Raw genomic sequence first — 17,963 nt, 5'->3', positions numbered from 1 at the left:
AAAAACCTCAACAGCCTTAACAGACTGCATTGTGAGATAATAAGGCTTCATGCTGTGATTTGATTCTGCAGGGCTTTTTGGATCAGATCTCTGGCAGAGGTGGGCACACTGAGCAAAATGCTCTGGCTGCAGGAAGGATTTGGGAGCAGCAACCACCTGCAATGGCTCTGAGTGCAGCAGCAACCAAGCCCCCACACTGCCCCAGTGCTAAGTTGGCACCATCATAACCCACTGCTCCGACACAGAACTTTTATCACTTGAAGCTCAGCCACGCTGGACTTTACCAGTTTAAGTTCCTAATTTAATGTAGACATATATATATTTGCAATCACTAGCTCTTCAGAAACAATACTTCAGAATCAGAAGAACAGAAGAAACAGACACCAGTTAAGAACTGCACTGAATCAGGCAAAGCCCCAAGGCACAGCACGGATAGCTGGTACCAGCCACTTGTACCATGCCAGCATATTGTAGTACAAGTGGCAACCAAGCAGGTACTAACACAGTCCTGAGAACAAGAAGCAAGTCAGGCAGTATTTTAAATAAAGGACAAAGTATTTTTTGTTTCTTTTGTTGAACTTAAACGTTCAGAATGCTTCAATGTTCACACTCTCTCAAGATGGAACATTGAAGTGCATGTTCCACTTTCAAAGTTTTCTTATTTACTTAAGGTTTCAATGTGGACCACTCTGTGAGGACTAAAACCAAATTTCAAATTTAATAGCTGCACAGAAAGTAGGAAAGAAATGATCTTGCAATCTTATCACATGTACATTTAATATTAACCCACGTAACAACTAATTCTGCCCAACTGTGAAGCAATATATAGGCAAAATACCAGGCGTAATACACAGAATGAAGAACTGCATTTAAAAAGACAAAAAGCAAAGCATGGCATATAAATTAAAGAGGACAGGCTCAGACACAAAGACATGGGAAAGTGACTGTGCAGACTGCATAAATCTGTTTTATACAGGACATTCTGCCCCCCTTCAGCTTACCAACATTGTCCATTCATGAAATTCTGCCCAAGAACTAAAAAGCTACCTATGCCAATCCTATGCAGTCAGTTGACCTAACAAAATCCCACAGAGAACTCATGGTATTTCTACTGTGGGACCACTCTCATCAGGCAAACTTTCAGTCTAACCATTGTTTATATCAGGAGAGGCATTCTTAAAGCTTCATCGGCCATAGGTGAACATTGTAGCCTTAAACTCTGTTGAGAAGAAAATAAGCAGAAGTATCTCATACAACTGTCACCCGTTCTTCACGAAATTCACAAAAATGTCTCTTTAATAGAGTCTAATGGATTCCAACACTAAAACTTTATCAATAACAGTCCTCTTATTTTTATTTTAAGGGCAATCAGCTGCTGATTATGGATTTTGAAGGGATAAAAGCTCAGTATTAATCATGTTTGCCTTAAAATTTCATTTTCATTTTTTAATGCTTTATCAAATGGCCCTCACATTTTCTGTTACATTTCTCCACTATTTACTTAGCTTCTGTCTAAAGCCCTGGTGGTTGCTATGGTAACTTCAGCTTTTTTTCCCCCACTGTTCATGCAGGTTTTCATCAAACCCAATGATTTTTTTTTTTTTAATCTTATCTGCTCAATAACAATAGTTCCTTGACTAAAGTGCTGTATAGTGTACTGATGAGAATCTGGCTATTTCACACTCGTAACTGGAAAAAAAGACTTACGCTTTACTACTTTTTGAAAGCTAGCAATTGAGGCTTTTTTTTTTTTTTAATGTCTGAGTACAATTACTTACTTATTTTAATCTGAAATCTATTCACGTAAAATACACTAATTCAGAGACTAGTATATGTAGGACAAAGCAATTTTTAAAAATAGTAATGTTTAAGAAACTTGTGCGGCAACTTACTAAAACAAGTTGGGTTTTGGCATCTTTTTTGTTTTGTTTTTTAAAGAAAACTGGCCACCGTTGTTTTAAGTAGATTAGGCAGGACACAAATAAACAAAATGAGCATTGAGCAATTTTTTTTCCTGCAACTGCTAAATGCGCTTAAGTGCTGCACTACCACTGCAGATCAGCATCAGTTCAAATCACTCTTTCATATAGGAAACGTTTCCTGTCACTTTCAGAAATTATCTCTCCACATTAGAACATAGTCAGTTCTCAAGTTGGTCTAGAACATACAAGAAAAACTGCATATGCCAGCAAACAGATGAAGTACATGGTAATGCTTGAGCCATCTTCAAATGCTTTTCACTCAGATTCTTACATTTATTTTTTCAAGATTATATAAGTTCGGGAGTAAATTCTTTTTTTTTAGGTTTTGTTTTTTTTTTCTTGAATGCATAGGAGATGTTCTTTTGATATTTCCTATAGGATAATGTCATATTTTTCTACTCCACACAGGAAGCACCTCTTGCAAGTGTTTACCCCTCTACTCATGAAAAGTAACTCCAGTACAAGTATTCAGACAAACACTGGGCTGATTAAACTACAAAAGGTTTATTCAATCCACATGACTGAACACTAAAAATAGAAATACACACCAAGCTATTAACAATAAACAGATCAACTACTTCACTCATTAGTTAAGTTCCAAAAGTAGCACTCATCTCTAAAGTTTTAATCCAATGTGGACATCTGGCCCCTAAGTTACTCCTGAATATATTACAGGCAGTGCTGTGCTGGAGACAGCTAGGTCCAGTTGACAAGAGTAGGCTATGGAAATGACCTCTTATAAGCAATGGCTTTTAACCCTGCTTCCCTCTTTATGTTGAGCTGAGCTTGATTTGACCAAAACTGCTTCTTCAGCCCATCCCATCATCTCCCAGCCACCCTCGGGGCAGACTCTCACAATCCAGCCATTCCACAACCTCAGGCAGCTTACCAGTGTCACCCTTTGCTGTCTTGCTCTCTTGGCCATCTTTCAAACCGAGTGATAACTTCCTGTGAAACACATCCAGTTGCACAGCTAGAGCATCAAACTGGTTCTGTGTTTGACATTTGGAGAAGCAGAGGACTGCAGACCTGCTCAATATGTAATGCAGGTCTCCAATTAGCCTCCTCAGTTACCACACTTCTGCAGCTGCCATAACTCTGGGCCATAATTTAAAAAATAAATGGTAAGAACCCAGTTAGCATGGAAGTTTTTATCCTCTTTGGAACACTGATGTTTGAAAACAGTTTGAAAACTGCAACAGAGCTGAAAACCAGAATAATTTGCATTTAATACTGTTGCTCTCTTAAGCACAATCAAAAATACTAGCAAAATATATGAAGGATTTACAAACTAAGAAAGTTACTACATCAAAGAATTTGGACTAAGAGCAATTGTCCGTTAGTTTATTTGGGAGTGAGTTGCATTCAATATTCATTTGCCCAAACAGTTTGTCTTTTTATCACAGATTATGGATAGGAAGACGATCCTTTGTTTCAGCTTTTAAAATCAAAAACAGTTTATGGTTTTTTGACTTAGCAACATGTAAATTGCTGCTATTTCTGATTACAGACTTCATGACTTGCTCCTCTCTTGCTATTTTTTTTCCAATTCAGTCTGAAGGGAATCATACCCAGAAATTATATTTTTACTTCACAAAGACAGCTATTGATGACAACATTCTACAATTTCCTTCACTTCATTCCCATAATTTTTTTCATCTTAAATTTCTAGTTAATTAAGTTTTATTATATAAATATTCTTTTGTACAATTCTGATTGCATTTAGCAAAATAATCTGATCACCAGGTGAGCACAGTAGGCACAAAACGCATTAATACATTAATTAATTCCTGTTTCAATTTATATTACACCATCTTTACTGAGACTTGAGTTTGCTACAGTGTGCAGGTTGCATATTCAATTGGCACATTAAAAGAATATGGGATTTCCTCTGGAAGTGGGATTTCCTTTATAACAATATCTTTATTAGCCATAGTTTCTGTAGCTTTTTCTCTTACGCTCAGCTAGATAGAGGCAACAGTGACATTGAGATTATATCTGCTCCATACCTGCATTTTTTAATATAATCATTTACACATATAAAGAGCTTCCCCCTACCATTTCCCTTTTTCCCCCTAGTCTCAGTATATCTTGTAAAGGACAGCTATTTTAGTCTTCATTTCACATCTAGAGAAAGAGGGAAGAAACAGCTCGAAACCAGTAAGAGACAATTATCTAGAATATCTACAAACTCAACTAAGTATGCTTTGGGTGACATACCATCACAAATAAATTCCATGCCAGACTACTAATCACTATTATTCTAATACATCTTTTGCATCTATTATTACCTGCCATAAAACTCATGTATGTGTACACAAATTCAACACAGCGATAATCTCTTAAGATCTGCACTGTAATTTAAAATGCTTTATATTTAGAATTAGATGATTTAACAACAGTCATAATTTGGCACATAATTACCAAATGACTCGTATACTCCCTCTTGGTGTTAAAGAAATAATTATGTTTGCATAAAACCCTGATAGTCCAATGCAATATGGATTTTGTAACTAACGTTAGCCTCTGTTAGCAGACTAATGTCAGATCTCTGTTAGCAGAACATGTACCCCACTACCACAGTTTATCCCCACTCCATCACCAGACTGGAAGCACATCCTCTCCATGGCCTTTCAGCTGTCACCAGTGTTACTGGAAACAGCGACGGGAGAAGTTGCTTTCAAGGTGCTTCCTAGATGTTTGCTCATCAGAAACTGAACAATTATACATCATTTAAAATACAACAACTATACATATAATACATCAGAGTGACCACTAACCTAAGCCACCTTCAACACATGGCACGGAAATCGCACCTGCCATAGCAAGAGCACTTCTTTCTTCTGTCCTTCCTAAATTACTTCATACATTGCAGATTCCTATGGAAACTAATATTTTTCAGTAGTACCATTACATTCACAAACCAGGTAGAAATATACTGTTTTAAGGATTTTTTTTCTGTCTGATCACATTTTCTGTGCCTATACAAAGCTTGTGCTTTTAAAAAGTTACAGTACTGTGTACATTTATCTATTTTACAGATACACTATATATTTTTTTATGAAGACATTTATAAAAGCTCTAATCATCTAATAAGATAGAAGCTTAAAATATTTTGTAATAAATTATCCATCAGTAAAACTGTATCAGAGGGAAACCACACACAAAAGAAAAACAAAGTAGGGCACTATCTGACAGCTAAGGAAGCCAGAGAGGTTATGTCCTCTATAGCTGAGATGCAGAGCAGTTTCACTTAGTGGCTGTTCTGCTCCAATTCCCCAGATAAAATTTAGACCTACAGCAAGCAGTCTTCATTCCTATTTTATTCTAGCGGGGAGCCGTGGTTCAGACTCTTAAGTAACCAACAGGAAAAAAAAAAAAAAAGCTACTCAGTGGGGAAGTATGAAGTTTAAATATTATATTGTACTTAAATTGAGATAAACCTTTTAATAGCTACTATGTTCATTATTCTCTTTTCACAAACTGAGTCAAAAACTGCTAAATAGGTAGAGATGTAGCTTTTGTCCTACTATTTCAAACAGAAAAATAATATTAAAATTTTAGAGCAGCTAAAACATGCCTATGGCAACGTGCCTCATTTGCAGGTAACATAGAACCAGAAATCACGCAGGAATACAAGTAACTCTGATTTTTATCTCATCTGAATTATTTAATATAATTATAATACAATATACAGTATCCCATCTGTAAAATGTAAACAGCTACAGTGGATTTACAGGAAAAAGCATACCCTTATGTGCTTCTCTTTCACACACTTTGCACTTAAATAATCTTTCCTATTGCATTGAAAATTCGTCCACTCCTATCCTTCAGAGCACTGTGCTGTGCAAAAGGAAATTTAGATGTATAATCTGCAAGGCAGATTTGTCGCTAGTTTTGGAAAGCTTTTGCCAGCAGAACCACAGCCCTGGACTGTAGTTCCAGGAAGTCAGCCATGGGGAAAAGATTGGCATGTCACAACCCTCACCCTCCTGTCCTCTTAAGAGCGCATATGGGCTCTGCACAAACTGCAAAGCAAGGAGCAGCAGCCAGCATGATGCCTTTGGCTGCTCTGGCTAGCCAAGCTAGTGACTCCTAGCCACGGACTGGCTCTGCCTTCTCCATGATACAATGCCCTCAGCAGGGAGCACAAAGACCATCTGCTCGCTCCTTGCAGATAATCTCCTTCCCCGCAAGGGCAGCAGCTCTGCTGTGCCAGTGGAGTATAAATTATACAGATTAACTATGTGGGACCAGATAGTAGCTGGACTACAGAAAACATGCATTTTAGTTGTTTATTCTGATAGCCAATTCGGCTATTCCAAGCAGAATAAACAAGCCCAGCATTGGCTTAAGAACACGTGATGCACCACACCACTAATTACACTTTCAGTACTGGTTAACTGGATGGAGCTATTCAGATTCCTAGTCAAAGAATCTTAGGAGTTGGAAGGGACCTCTGGAGATCCCCAAGTCCAACCCATTGCTAAAGCAAATCCCATAGAGAAGGTTGCACAGGAAAGTGTTCAGGCAGATTCTGCATATCTTCAGAGAAGGAGACTCCACAGCCTCTCCGGGTAGCCTATTCCAGTGCTCTGGTACCCTCAAAATAAAGTTTTTCTTCATGTTCATGGAACTTCTTGTGTTCCAGCTTGTGCCTGTTGCTGTGAGCCACTGAAATGAGCCTGTCCCATCCACTTGACTCTTTAGATATTTATTAGCATTGGTAAGATCACCTCTCAGTCTTTTCCAGACCAAACAGTCCCAAATCTCCCAGCCCTTCCTCATAAGAGGTCTCTCATCATCTTTGTGGCCCTGTTAAATGTAATGCTAAATATGTACTTAAACTTTTTGCAGAATAAGAGGTAGCCCACTTCCACATCTTTTGAAACTGCCCGAATCCAAACATTTGTCATCCACCATCTGTCACTGGAAAACCAATAATCTAATTCATCAACATTTACAAAAGTATATTAAAGTGATGAGCATCAGAGTGAAAACATACACTTAGTCAAGATGAAGACTATAATCTATTGAAGATTATTCCTAGAGATTAACAAAAAAAATTTTGTTATCCTTCAGAGTGCCTAAAAATGTACCAACAGAGCCTACTTTATTCCATCTTTTCCTCCATATCTGGTCCCTGCAGGATTGATTTTGTATCTTTCAAATAGCAATATATGAGAAATTACATGGAAAATATAACTATAAAATTGAAAATGTGCCAATGGGTGTCAGGAGTATGATGCAACACTGTTAAGTGTTTTGATTTCTAATCAAGCATTCTCTCAATATTGGAACAAATTTGTATGTCACCTAGACTTCAGCACCATTTTTTTTTTAACCAGTAGGAATAGAAACTTCAAATAGCTATCATGTAATTCAAAGAGCTTATGCTAAAGCGCCTGTGAATATCAATGTTCAGCATTTATTCCTCCCTTCTCCACAGTAAAGGAAAATCCAGTCACCACTGCATTCTTGTTCTCTCTTGGAAACTACTGGAATGAAGTGCAGTTTGAATACTTAGGGTTCAGGAAGGGGACATCCTGCCCCTCCATTTGCTCCCAAATCCTAATTCCTGCCAGCTACCAAAATACTACTTAAGTGACACTGCTTTCTCACTAATTCCCTATCATACATGAGGAATGAAAGTCGAATTTCCCAAATAATGCAGGTCGGTTCAATTTACATTTTTGGAAGTACAGTGATACCTATTCCTATATCCACAAGAAACATAAATACAGTTTGATTTTGCAAAACCCTAGTAACTTCAGTTTGCAATCAAAATATGTTAGTTCTGTTGATGACACAGGAACATATTGCCTTTACTAACGTACTAATTCTGATACTGTATTACAAAATAGGAACGAGTGTAAACAAACATACATAGTAGGATCTTTCAGCTCACTCTATGAAAGAGAAATTCTGCCTGTCTTTTATGTTCCAAACTGGATCTGACCTCTAGACAGATGAGTAAAGGGTTTTCATACGATTCAGTTCTTTTTCAATATTACGTGAAGTTGTGTCCAATTTAGTCTTCCCCTTTTAACAGTACCTGGCACAACAAAGATGGGCATCAACATTCTATGAAAGCTGAACATCCACAATTATTCCTGAACAGTAACTGGAGCCCAGTGAAGTGACTTGCTAGGATCCAAAAAAATACTACATCGTATCCAATCTCTAGCAATTGTTCCAGCTATCTTTGTATTCCTCCTGTTGTGTATTTTTTTTTTGAGGACATTCAAAACACTTTGCTATGTTTCATTACTTTTTGTTCATTTCTCCTACTGTTTACCAATATCTATCCTTCATGCAATTACAGTCTACTGCTTTTGAAAAAACGCTGAATAAATTCTATTTTGCAGTAAGTTCTTTAGTTATAGCATTTTTTTTCCTGTAAGATCAATCTTGCCACACAGTTAATATTCTGCTGTCCAACAGATTTCATACAATAAACTTAACAGTAGCTTGAACACTTCGATAGACATATTCGGCATCTGTTGTTCCTCCTCCCACACTTTGTACAGATTTCTGATACCCCTGACCAAGCACATAAAACAATATCACTTTGTAAAGTAATATTATATGGTGCTCAGCAAGCCATCTGTAAACCCATTTCTTATATGATCAGATCTGCTTTTGTAATCACCTCCAGTTTTCTTTCCATCCTTTGATGCAATTGTGGCTTCCCTTCTCTCTCCTTGCCTGAAATTTCCAGTTGTCTATTCAAGCAGCTAACTGGACTGAAAAGATATGCCTAGTAATAATGTGATGCATTTTTTGGATTTCAGCTCTTCTTCTCCTTCCACAACATACATTTATGCTTTTCCTTTCCTTCCCTTTTATTTTTTTTCATTTTTTTCCCCACTGAAGAACTAAAGCCCCTAGAAAGCTTACTGTGAAGTGTAACTTCTTTGAGTGTAATAAAGTCTTCAGAAATAAGCAGTGCAGAGAAACTTCTTTCTATCAAAGAGATCTTGCAGCTTACTGAAATCAATAATAAGACTTCAAGGACTTAAGTAATAAATTTAACAGCCCTATGGCAAAAACTTTAGTCCTCCAAACACCTGATTTGAGAAATGTATCTCCTATTGGAAGGGTTGGGAATTGCAGACAGATCATTTTACGGTCTTTTAGCCATCAGTTATATAAATGTGTTGTGAAGTCAAAATGCCCCTTCCTCCCCCACAGCTTTGGACAAGATGTAAATTTTCAGTGGCATAAATCTCTGGCCATCTGGAAGGTAATCCCTCAGGCACTCAAAAAACAAGTGTAAGCTTTTTCACAATATCAAAACAGAGAAAGACTAAGAGCTCGTGCATATGCTTTAATACCACATAAAAAAATAGCAGTGTTATTTGAGCCCTGGAGACTTAATTGCTATGTGCCCAGATTCATTTCTGGGGCATAAAGAATGCTAACATATGCTTGGCCACTAAATTCCAAAGACATAACAGTCCCATAATAACTGTTTCAAGATGCCTCTTTGCTTTTTCCCCTATTTTTTTCTATTCCCTTGAAATTTTCTTCTCAAATCACAAAAAAGTACACAACAAACGTTACATCTAAGAAAGATCAATGGTTGCTCTGGTATTTTTGATATGAAGATGATGATAATAATAACAACTAATGTAACTTTACTGAAATTATAATGCTGTCTCAAAGCCCTGAAGAAATACATACATGGAAGTACTTTCTGGTCAGATACAGGACAAACACTACTGCATGGTATTCCTGAGTGGCAAAATACAGAACATAATTATAGAAGTACCTCCTTGAATAGACATTAATTTGAATTTTGTGAGTGGACAGCAAAGCAAGAAAATCAAATTGTGATCTCCACATGAAGAGCAGTAGAAAGTCTAAAGAGCAGTTTAGGGGACTAGAATTAGAAAGCAGCCCGCTCAGCTGTAAAAATAATAGCAGGTAAAGATCACATAAGGGAGAAAAGGTGAAGAAATATTGAGAAAGAAAAAAACAAGAACGCTACGTATAAAGATGTAAAAAGGAATAGACAAACAATGAAAAATAATCTAGACTGAAAATCCTGCGATTCCTAGATATTCTCAGCTATTCAGATTGTTAAAATCTGCTAAATTTACTGAAGGACTCCTCTGAAATCTGACATCTAACTAATTTAGTCATTACCTGTCTAGTACCTGAAACTATTATAATACATAAGTCAATTTGCAGATGAAAGTCACTTACAGAGAACAAGTCTGAAGTTAATAGAAAGATTACCATTGACTATTATGTACTTTAATCCTTATTTAAAGTGACCTTTGTGGGGCATTCACAGTACACAGCACCTCTGCAGACCAACAGTTTTCTTTTTGTGTGTGTCAATGCCTATTTAAACTCTACGTACATAGGTTCAGAGTAGTAGTCAACTGAAAATGCACTAAATCATCACAGCACAGCCTAGTAGTAATAATTAAAGCTTTGTCACAGAACAAATACAGGATGCCCTACAAACTCCACTAAAGGTAGGAGAAGGGGAAACACATCCAAGATCAAAGAAAACTTGAGCCAAGCTACAGTTTTGCAAAACATATTTTCTTATGAACAACAAAAATCTCTGGCAAAAATTATCATCAAAAAATATTTTAAATTAGTAAAAAAAAAAATCTATTACTCAACTCTGCTTTTATTGCTAAACAGGGAGCGCAATAACCAAGCATAATATTTTTGTATTTTTAAGGCTTTATCAACACAATTTATAGCTAGCAGTTCCTTTTGATATTGGCAGTCATCCTTTTTTTATTTTATAGTCATGTTACACTAGTGAAAATGTATCCTACCATATAATACACAATGGAGGTCACCATTCTGTCAGATTTCCCCTCTGCTGCCATCTGTTGCACAGCAATAAAATGTAATGGGATAGTGGTGGGAAGGTTCAATCTCTACTGCCATGCCACCAACACCCACCTCTGATGTCACAAGCCAAAATAATAATATAGGAAGCATTATTTTTGGAGCAGCTTTCCCATAGAGCTTCTTCTACTACTGCCATTGCAATTGTCTTATCTTGAATTTATCTTTTACATTTGCAAACACAGTAGTGTGTGTACATGCACATATATACACATACATTTATCTTTTCTCAGGCAAGCAGAGAAAAAAAATAAATGTATTTACAAAATACTTTAAGAAATACAGCAGTAATATTTAACTGCCTATGACTTCTTCAAACTCTCTAAATTAGTTGTAGGCTATTAAATCACTTATGGATTAAAAACATCCACAATTAGGAATTCATTTTGTTATAATGGTAAGGCATTAAGGGAAAGTATACTACATGCACAACTGAGCATGCTTCATGTGTGATGTCCAACAAGTGTAAAATAAAAACAGAGCCTCTCCAGAATTTACTTCGAATAAAAAAATAATAATAATTCAACTCCTCCTTCCTCTCCTCATCTAATTTCACTCTAAAGCTGATCAAATAAAGGGGAAAAGAAGCCCAACCCAAAGCAGCTGCCATCGCGGCACGGCTCGGCTGCCTTAGCGCTGCTGCCACCTCCTGGCGCCCGCCCGCCTCTGCGAGCACCTACTCAGAAATTAATGGTGATCTCCAAACAAACCGAGGCACCTGGTCAAAAATTAAACACAGCCTCTGCTATTTTAGGAAAAGTCCACTGCGCTGAGCAGCATCTACCGGCCAAAACAAATTACATATCTGTTCACAAACTGGATCCCTTTGTATTCAGGAACACAAGAACACAACAGCAGCTTCACCCATCAAGCGCATAAAACTGAAAATAGCCAGTAGAAAAGAAGGACAGGAAACAGAAATAAAGTGTTACTATCAAAAAATGTATGGGAGACAGCATTAGTAGCAGTGTATTGCAAATAAACCAATCACTCACAATTATTCTCTATCACACAAGCACCCTTCCTAAGCCAAGTGGCTTAGTTAGAACTCCTCAGTTTTAGGACAACAGCCCCTGAGAGTAATGCACAATTCAGCCCAGCACAATTAACAAATCTGAAGTCCAAACCTCAAAAGCAGGTTGGTTTTATATGATGCTGTGTTTAATTCACCTTCTACTTTCTCTAGGGAAACATTATCCCCTCATTTTCCCAACGTTTTCTCTGTTACACAACTCTTCCTCATGACAGGAGCAGCACAAGAGAAAGTGATCTAACATGCTGTACTGCCACGATCCGAGGCTGAGACACCCCACATTGATCAGAGGTGCCCAGCTCCACACAAACCTGTCTCTAAGACTCACCATCTCGTTCTTCATGTTCACGTTATGCTCTTACAGAGACACACACAGTAACAGCCAGAGCCCCAGGGTCTATGAATGTCATCCAAGTTTCAAGATGGCAGCTACAGGCCCAGGCAGGAAGAAAGCCTCTGAAATGAACATAGCTTAGACTGAAACTACTACGAAGGAAGGGCAGGGGATTCCTTTTTTTTTCCCCCTCAGTCTTAAAGCTTTTAGTCTGAAATAGTCACCAACTACTAAACAGATAGAAAGAAAGCTTCTCCTTTTGGTTATTTACTTGTCATTTCTTTGTATGAGCTCAGCTCAAGCAAAGGAAACTCCTAAGGCTGCACTGGGATTATCAGAGCTGGTATCACAATCAGACACTGACCTCGCAGTGCAGGAACTGCTTGTGCTGAGCTTGCACTGAGCCACGCTGCAAAGTAATTGCTAAAGATCTGTGCAACAGAAGAAATGAGCTCTGTAGAAAAAGTCACAGCACAGTGAGTTAGTTGAAACCTCACCCTGTCTGTAAACAGCACAATTCCAAGGCACGGTCATAATTTCACAACAGCATCTTCTCTACCCATTATCTGTGCAGCCAGTGGTTTTGTTTGGTTGTTGTGTTTCAAACAATATGCTTAACTGCACATATTGACCCTTGCAAACTTCACAACAGAAACAATTCCAATCTAACACTGACTGACCAGATCAGAGCTGGGGTCCCTACTTTGTTTCCCTGTTTTGCTCCTTAACACAAATATTTTGTAGCACTCTACTGCCACCAATACGTAGGAACAGAAGGAAAAAGCTAGGAACAGAGAGAAAATGATTCAAAAAAGAAGGAACGAAAGAGAATACATCAAATGTTAAAAATAAAATAACACTGCAAAATATCTTTTAAACAAAAATGTAACAAATACAATACAGAACAAGGAAAAGATTCAAAATTCTGCACAGATTTTCTCAAAATAAGAGCAGCGTGCACAGATTTACAGTGACCTGTGTAACACATCAACATTTGTAGTAGGGGGTATAGATTTCTGATTTCTGTATCAGACACTTCCTTGCAAATACATGTGTTTATTTTAAGGCAAATTCCTAAGGAGTGCAAGTTCCATTCTATGCGACTTTTCTGTTCTTCACAAAGGCTTTTAGAAACACTATTAAACACAAACAAGATTATTTATGACTGGTTTGGAAAGATTAATCAACAAAGATCAGAATTCAATAAGATGAAAATTCATTAAAAAAATATTTTAACATTTGGCATCAATATAAAATAAAATGAAAATAACATCTTCACTATACACTGAAGAAACAAACAAACAAGCAACAATCTTTCATCCTAACAGCAAAACATCCTAGCTCATTCTGAAAGCTGCATAGGAAAAAGTAGCAAATGAGGTACTGAGGTGGTCTATGAAAGCATCCTGTACAATTCATAATTCAGCATTCTGGTATGTAACAAAGTAAGCTTACAAAAAGTTCACTTACTATTTGTATACTAATAGCAAAATAACATTTAATTAGAGCCTTAACCAGAAGATTTCATAACAAGAGATGTATCTCACTATTAGATTTAATTGAAAAGGAAGGTATATAATTTGCAGCTCTGAAATTAAAAAGTCTAAAACCTGATTCTCTTTTAAATTTTCCACAAACTAGAATCCCACACGGTGTCCTAGCAAAAACTTTTTTTTATTTCAGAGGCAAAAGAAAATCTAGTTTCATTAAATTGTTCTAAATTAAGCAAAGAATTATTTAATTTGTATACGGTTAGTACTAGTATGCACAATATAGTAAAAAGCACAATATGAAACTAAATTATAAAATACACTGGACTTAGTGTAGGATAGTATTAATTACAAGGGCCAGAGCTAGCATTATCTTTAAAATTAATGAACCTGATATCCACTAACAACTTAATTCTGAGTGATAGTTAATATTAATTCACATAAATTTATGAGTTAAAAAATCTTACAATCTTGGTTAGAGTTGACAATTTTTTTCTTTCTTCTCTCCTAGAGGAAAGTATTGCGAAAGCTAAAAAATGCATCAGAAATGGCAGTACAATGCCAAATAAACTGCTGTACAAGCACATCTTCCTTTACATGTTTCCAATAGGTGGCAATAGAATACCAAAAATACAAAGGAGTTTATAATTCCTTCTTCATCCGCAAAGAAGTAGAATCCTTGTTAACTCTACCAGCAAATTTGCACTAGCAGCGTTATTCATGTAAATCATTACATATCTGCAACTGAAATTCTCTGGACAGTTAAAGCCAAAAGGCAGAGAATTTGCAGAATAGAAACAAAGCATTTATTAAGAAAACATTAATGAAACAACCCATGCTTTTAACTCAGAGTTTATCCAAAGAAGTAAACTACTATAAAAAGGAATAAAATGTCTCTGCACATTAAACTATCAAAGAAGAAAGAAAATTTTAGACTACTTTCTTTGTTGTTGATGATGATAGCCACACCTTGGTCTTTAGAAGTATTTACTTGCAAGATGGAATGAGGGAGTGGGAATTGTTTTTAAACAGAATGCTTTCAGCTGACAAATCTCAATTTTATCAATAGTAACAGTCCATACTGACTCCTTGGTCCTTTCACAGAAAACAAAGTTCTTCTTCCCTTGACAGTTATAAGACAGTTTTGTTTCTGCTGAACAAAGCTAAATAAAATACTAAATATAATAGATAATGACTACTCACTCGCTTTCAAAGCCAGCTAAATTGCGGTCCAAAGAAATTGTCTCTGTCGTAATTTCCACTTTTCTTACACTGCCAAAGAAGTCTGTTATCAGAACATTTTGAGGGTCTCGCTGGAAGAGATCAGTTCGATGCCCAGGAGTTGAAACACACAAACTTTTTGGACAGACCTGAAACTGGAAACAAATACGGAAAGTCATATCATGTCCCTCATTGATCAACAATTTCTACAGGTACTTTTCAAAATGAAATTATTATAAAATTAAGACAAATACCATACATAAATTTTGGTAGAACCATTTATTTTCGTACGAGCTCCACAGCAAAAAAAAAAAAAAAAAAGACTGAAATGAAAAGCATTATTAAAAATTGTAAATAAAAAATAATAAAAATTATTTAAAAGCATAAATAGAAAACCTTAATCCTCAGCTATCAATATGAGCGTAGAAATGCTTTTGTGAAAGCCAACTACAACTGACTGATTAAATGTGAAAATGCATTTCTGAATACAGAAGCACCAACACTGCTGTATCTTCCAAAAAGCAGAAGATGGTATAAATTCTTCATGCTTACCAAAGGGAGGCAGGCAAGTTTCACAAGTAGCTAGCTATGAAGGCTTTAAAATTGAATCAAGAATTTAAATTTTGATCAGAAAAAAAAAACAAATCCTTATCCTTATTTCTGGTTTACAGCCTGAATTAATACTCAATGAGGATCTTAAAATATCAAAGGAATACTATGCACATAAAATGCACACAGACATGCATGTAACACCTATAAATCAGCTATCTACTTTTCTATTAATTTTATGTACCTATTAGTTCCACTACCTCCAGCACAAATTCCAACAGTGGGAAACAAAACCAGCACTAACAAATTAAACTAGTTTAAATGGACTCATTTTCTGCAAATGTATCTTTATACTGAATAAAGTAGATACAACGATGACAGATGAGTTGTAATACTTAAGATATCTGACAAAGCAGCATGCCTATTAAGCAGTAAAATTGTTACAAATCCAGAAGTTATTCAAGGCAAAAGCAGTGGATTTTGGATGCAAAATTTTGGATTGGGGGATTTTTGCACAGGTCCTACCACACTGCCCACTGAAGTCTCTAGCATTTTCCATCCAGACAGATTCCTTATTCCAGGGTGCCTCCTAGAGCACATAGCTTGTAATTTAATTAGTAACATTACTTCAAATTGTGTAGCCATGAAAATCAATCAGGGCCCCACTTCCTGGCCTCTGAGCTGGGAAAGCTGAGTTTGTGTCTCAGTTCATAGAAGACATTTCATAACTAAACACACAACCCCGCCAAACACAGGCAGAGACAAACAACCTCTAAGATACAGGTGAAAGGTCTACAGCACCTTGAACAGCTTCTTGACCAAATGCTGCTGCCCATTGAACTGCCTCATGGACAGCCTGCAGGTGTGTGGTAACACCGTTTGTTACGCAAGTCCTTGTGTGTTCCAGCAACAAAGAATACTTACCAGAGTACATTCATGCACGGGACTACCAAGTACACTCATCTTCCTAAAATGACATATTCCAAGTGATTTTCACAAACAGGTCCATTGGTTACATTATATAGATCTTATATACCTGATTCTGTCGTGAGTCAGCTGGTTGCACTCTCAGGACAGAATCACAGGTCCTAGTTAGCTCAGTGCAGATGCAGCCTCAATTATCACAGATGCTGACTGATAAAACCTGTAAGTTTCCGTTCCATACTCTTAGCAGAAATTCTTTGCACAGCCCAACACAAAATAGACAGGTTTGTATGGCTTTTTTTAGGACAGCAGAACCCTTCTCTTAAAAAGTTTCTCAGAGAGAAAGCAATGTACCTGGTTCCACTACAGACAGATTCTGTCTCACTGTTCCTCCCTTCTGCACCTACTACAACTTCTCTTTTATACCTGGTCTTAGAGTCTAAGCTTGTAAATCCACGGAGGCTTGAGCCCACATTAACCTTTACCCTAACCAATGGATACACGCACACAGATCCACTGTGATCGTGTGAGCTGTTTTTCAGTAATTCCCACTTATCTTGTTTGCAGAGTATCACGTCCTGAACAAGATCTTTGCTATCCTCTACATGAAGTGGAAATGAACCAGACTGACCAGTATCATGCTTCCCGTACATACAGAAGACACTTGCCAGTGCACATAAACATTCATTTCATGGTTTCATTAAAAGACAATAGATTTTCTCCAACTTGCACCAACTAAGGGCACAAACATAAAAACCTATCTCCAAAGTAAGCTACATAAGCTAAATATTTATTTTGATCCCTCTGTTTGATACATTAATCTTTGCTGCAGCTGTATTTTTATGTCAGGGTAATGGCTAGAAAGGCTACAAAACATTGTAAAAAACTACAATGCTTTTATATTCTTTACTGTTAACACCAGTATGAGAATATATGATGAGAACGAATGACTCAACAAATTATGAATGGTCTTTCAATGCAGCTGCCTGCTATCAGCCCCAAACAGACTCCCAACAGCAAGTCAAAAGTTTATTGATCATAGGCAACCATTGCAAATAGCTTCAAAGACATCAAAGAAAGAGCTGCTTCGCAATTCTGCTTTATGTTAGCTACTAAGGGAACATGAGCCCAGTGCTCTTTTTATCTGAGGGCTCACTGAACTTGTGCCTTGCTGGTCACAGCAAATACTTCCATTTCATTCCTAAAACACAGACTTCAAAAACATCTTTTATCCCCCAACAAATGCATTTTAAGAGTGAAATCTGCAAAATCATTGCAGTAAATGTGTACAGAGAAGGGACCCAATCAGTTTCTTCAGAGCCTTCAGTTCCCCTCCACTGGACTCAGCTGGGAGAATATCACACGTACAGACTGCGTGACATTGCATAACAGCACCATCCTCATGGGCAAAGTGAATCTCATCACATGCCCATCTCTGCAGAAAAAATTACAAGCACAGGTTTACCTGTAAAGCTGTCCCACCACTAAAATAAACTTTCAGTGGAATACTTCTATGCTTTCATAGACAAACTGAACGCTTTTCTGGACCA

The 17,963-nt window shown here is 37.0% G+C and overlaps 1 protein-coding gene across 1 annotated transcript in view; it reads right to left on the bottom strand.

Annotated features, from left to right (window-relative positions):
• The window catches only part of LOC104912512 (GPI-anchor transamidase-like), a 73,372-nt gene that overhangs the window by 34,762 nt on the left and 20,647 nt on the right, over positions 1 to 17,963 (bottom strand). Inside the window, exon 2 of the mRNA XM_010716333.1 lies at positions 14,923 to 15,095. Coding sequence (XP_010714635.1) covers positions 14,923 to 15,095 — 173 coding nt within the window. The remainder of the gene's footprint in view (positions 1 to 14,922; positions 15,096 to 17,963) is intronic.

Source organism: Meleagris gallopavo, chromosome 10 (assembly GCF_000146605.3).
Source record: "Meleagris gallopavo isolate NT-WF06-2002-E0010 breed Aviagen turkey brand Nicholas breeding stock chromosome 10, Turkey_5.1, whole genome shotgun sequence".
Taxonomy (NCBI): Eukaryota; Metazoa; Chordata; class Aves; order Galliformes; family Phasianidae; genus Meleagris; species Meleagris gallopavo.
The sequence above is the reverse complement of the archived record's forward strand: the minus strand, read 5'-3'. Positions and strand labels throughout refer to the sequence as shown.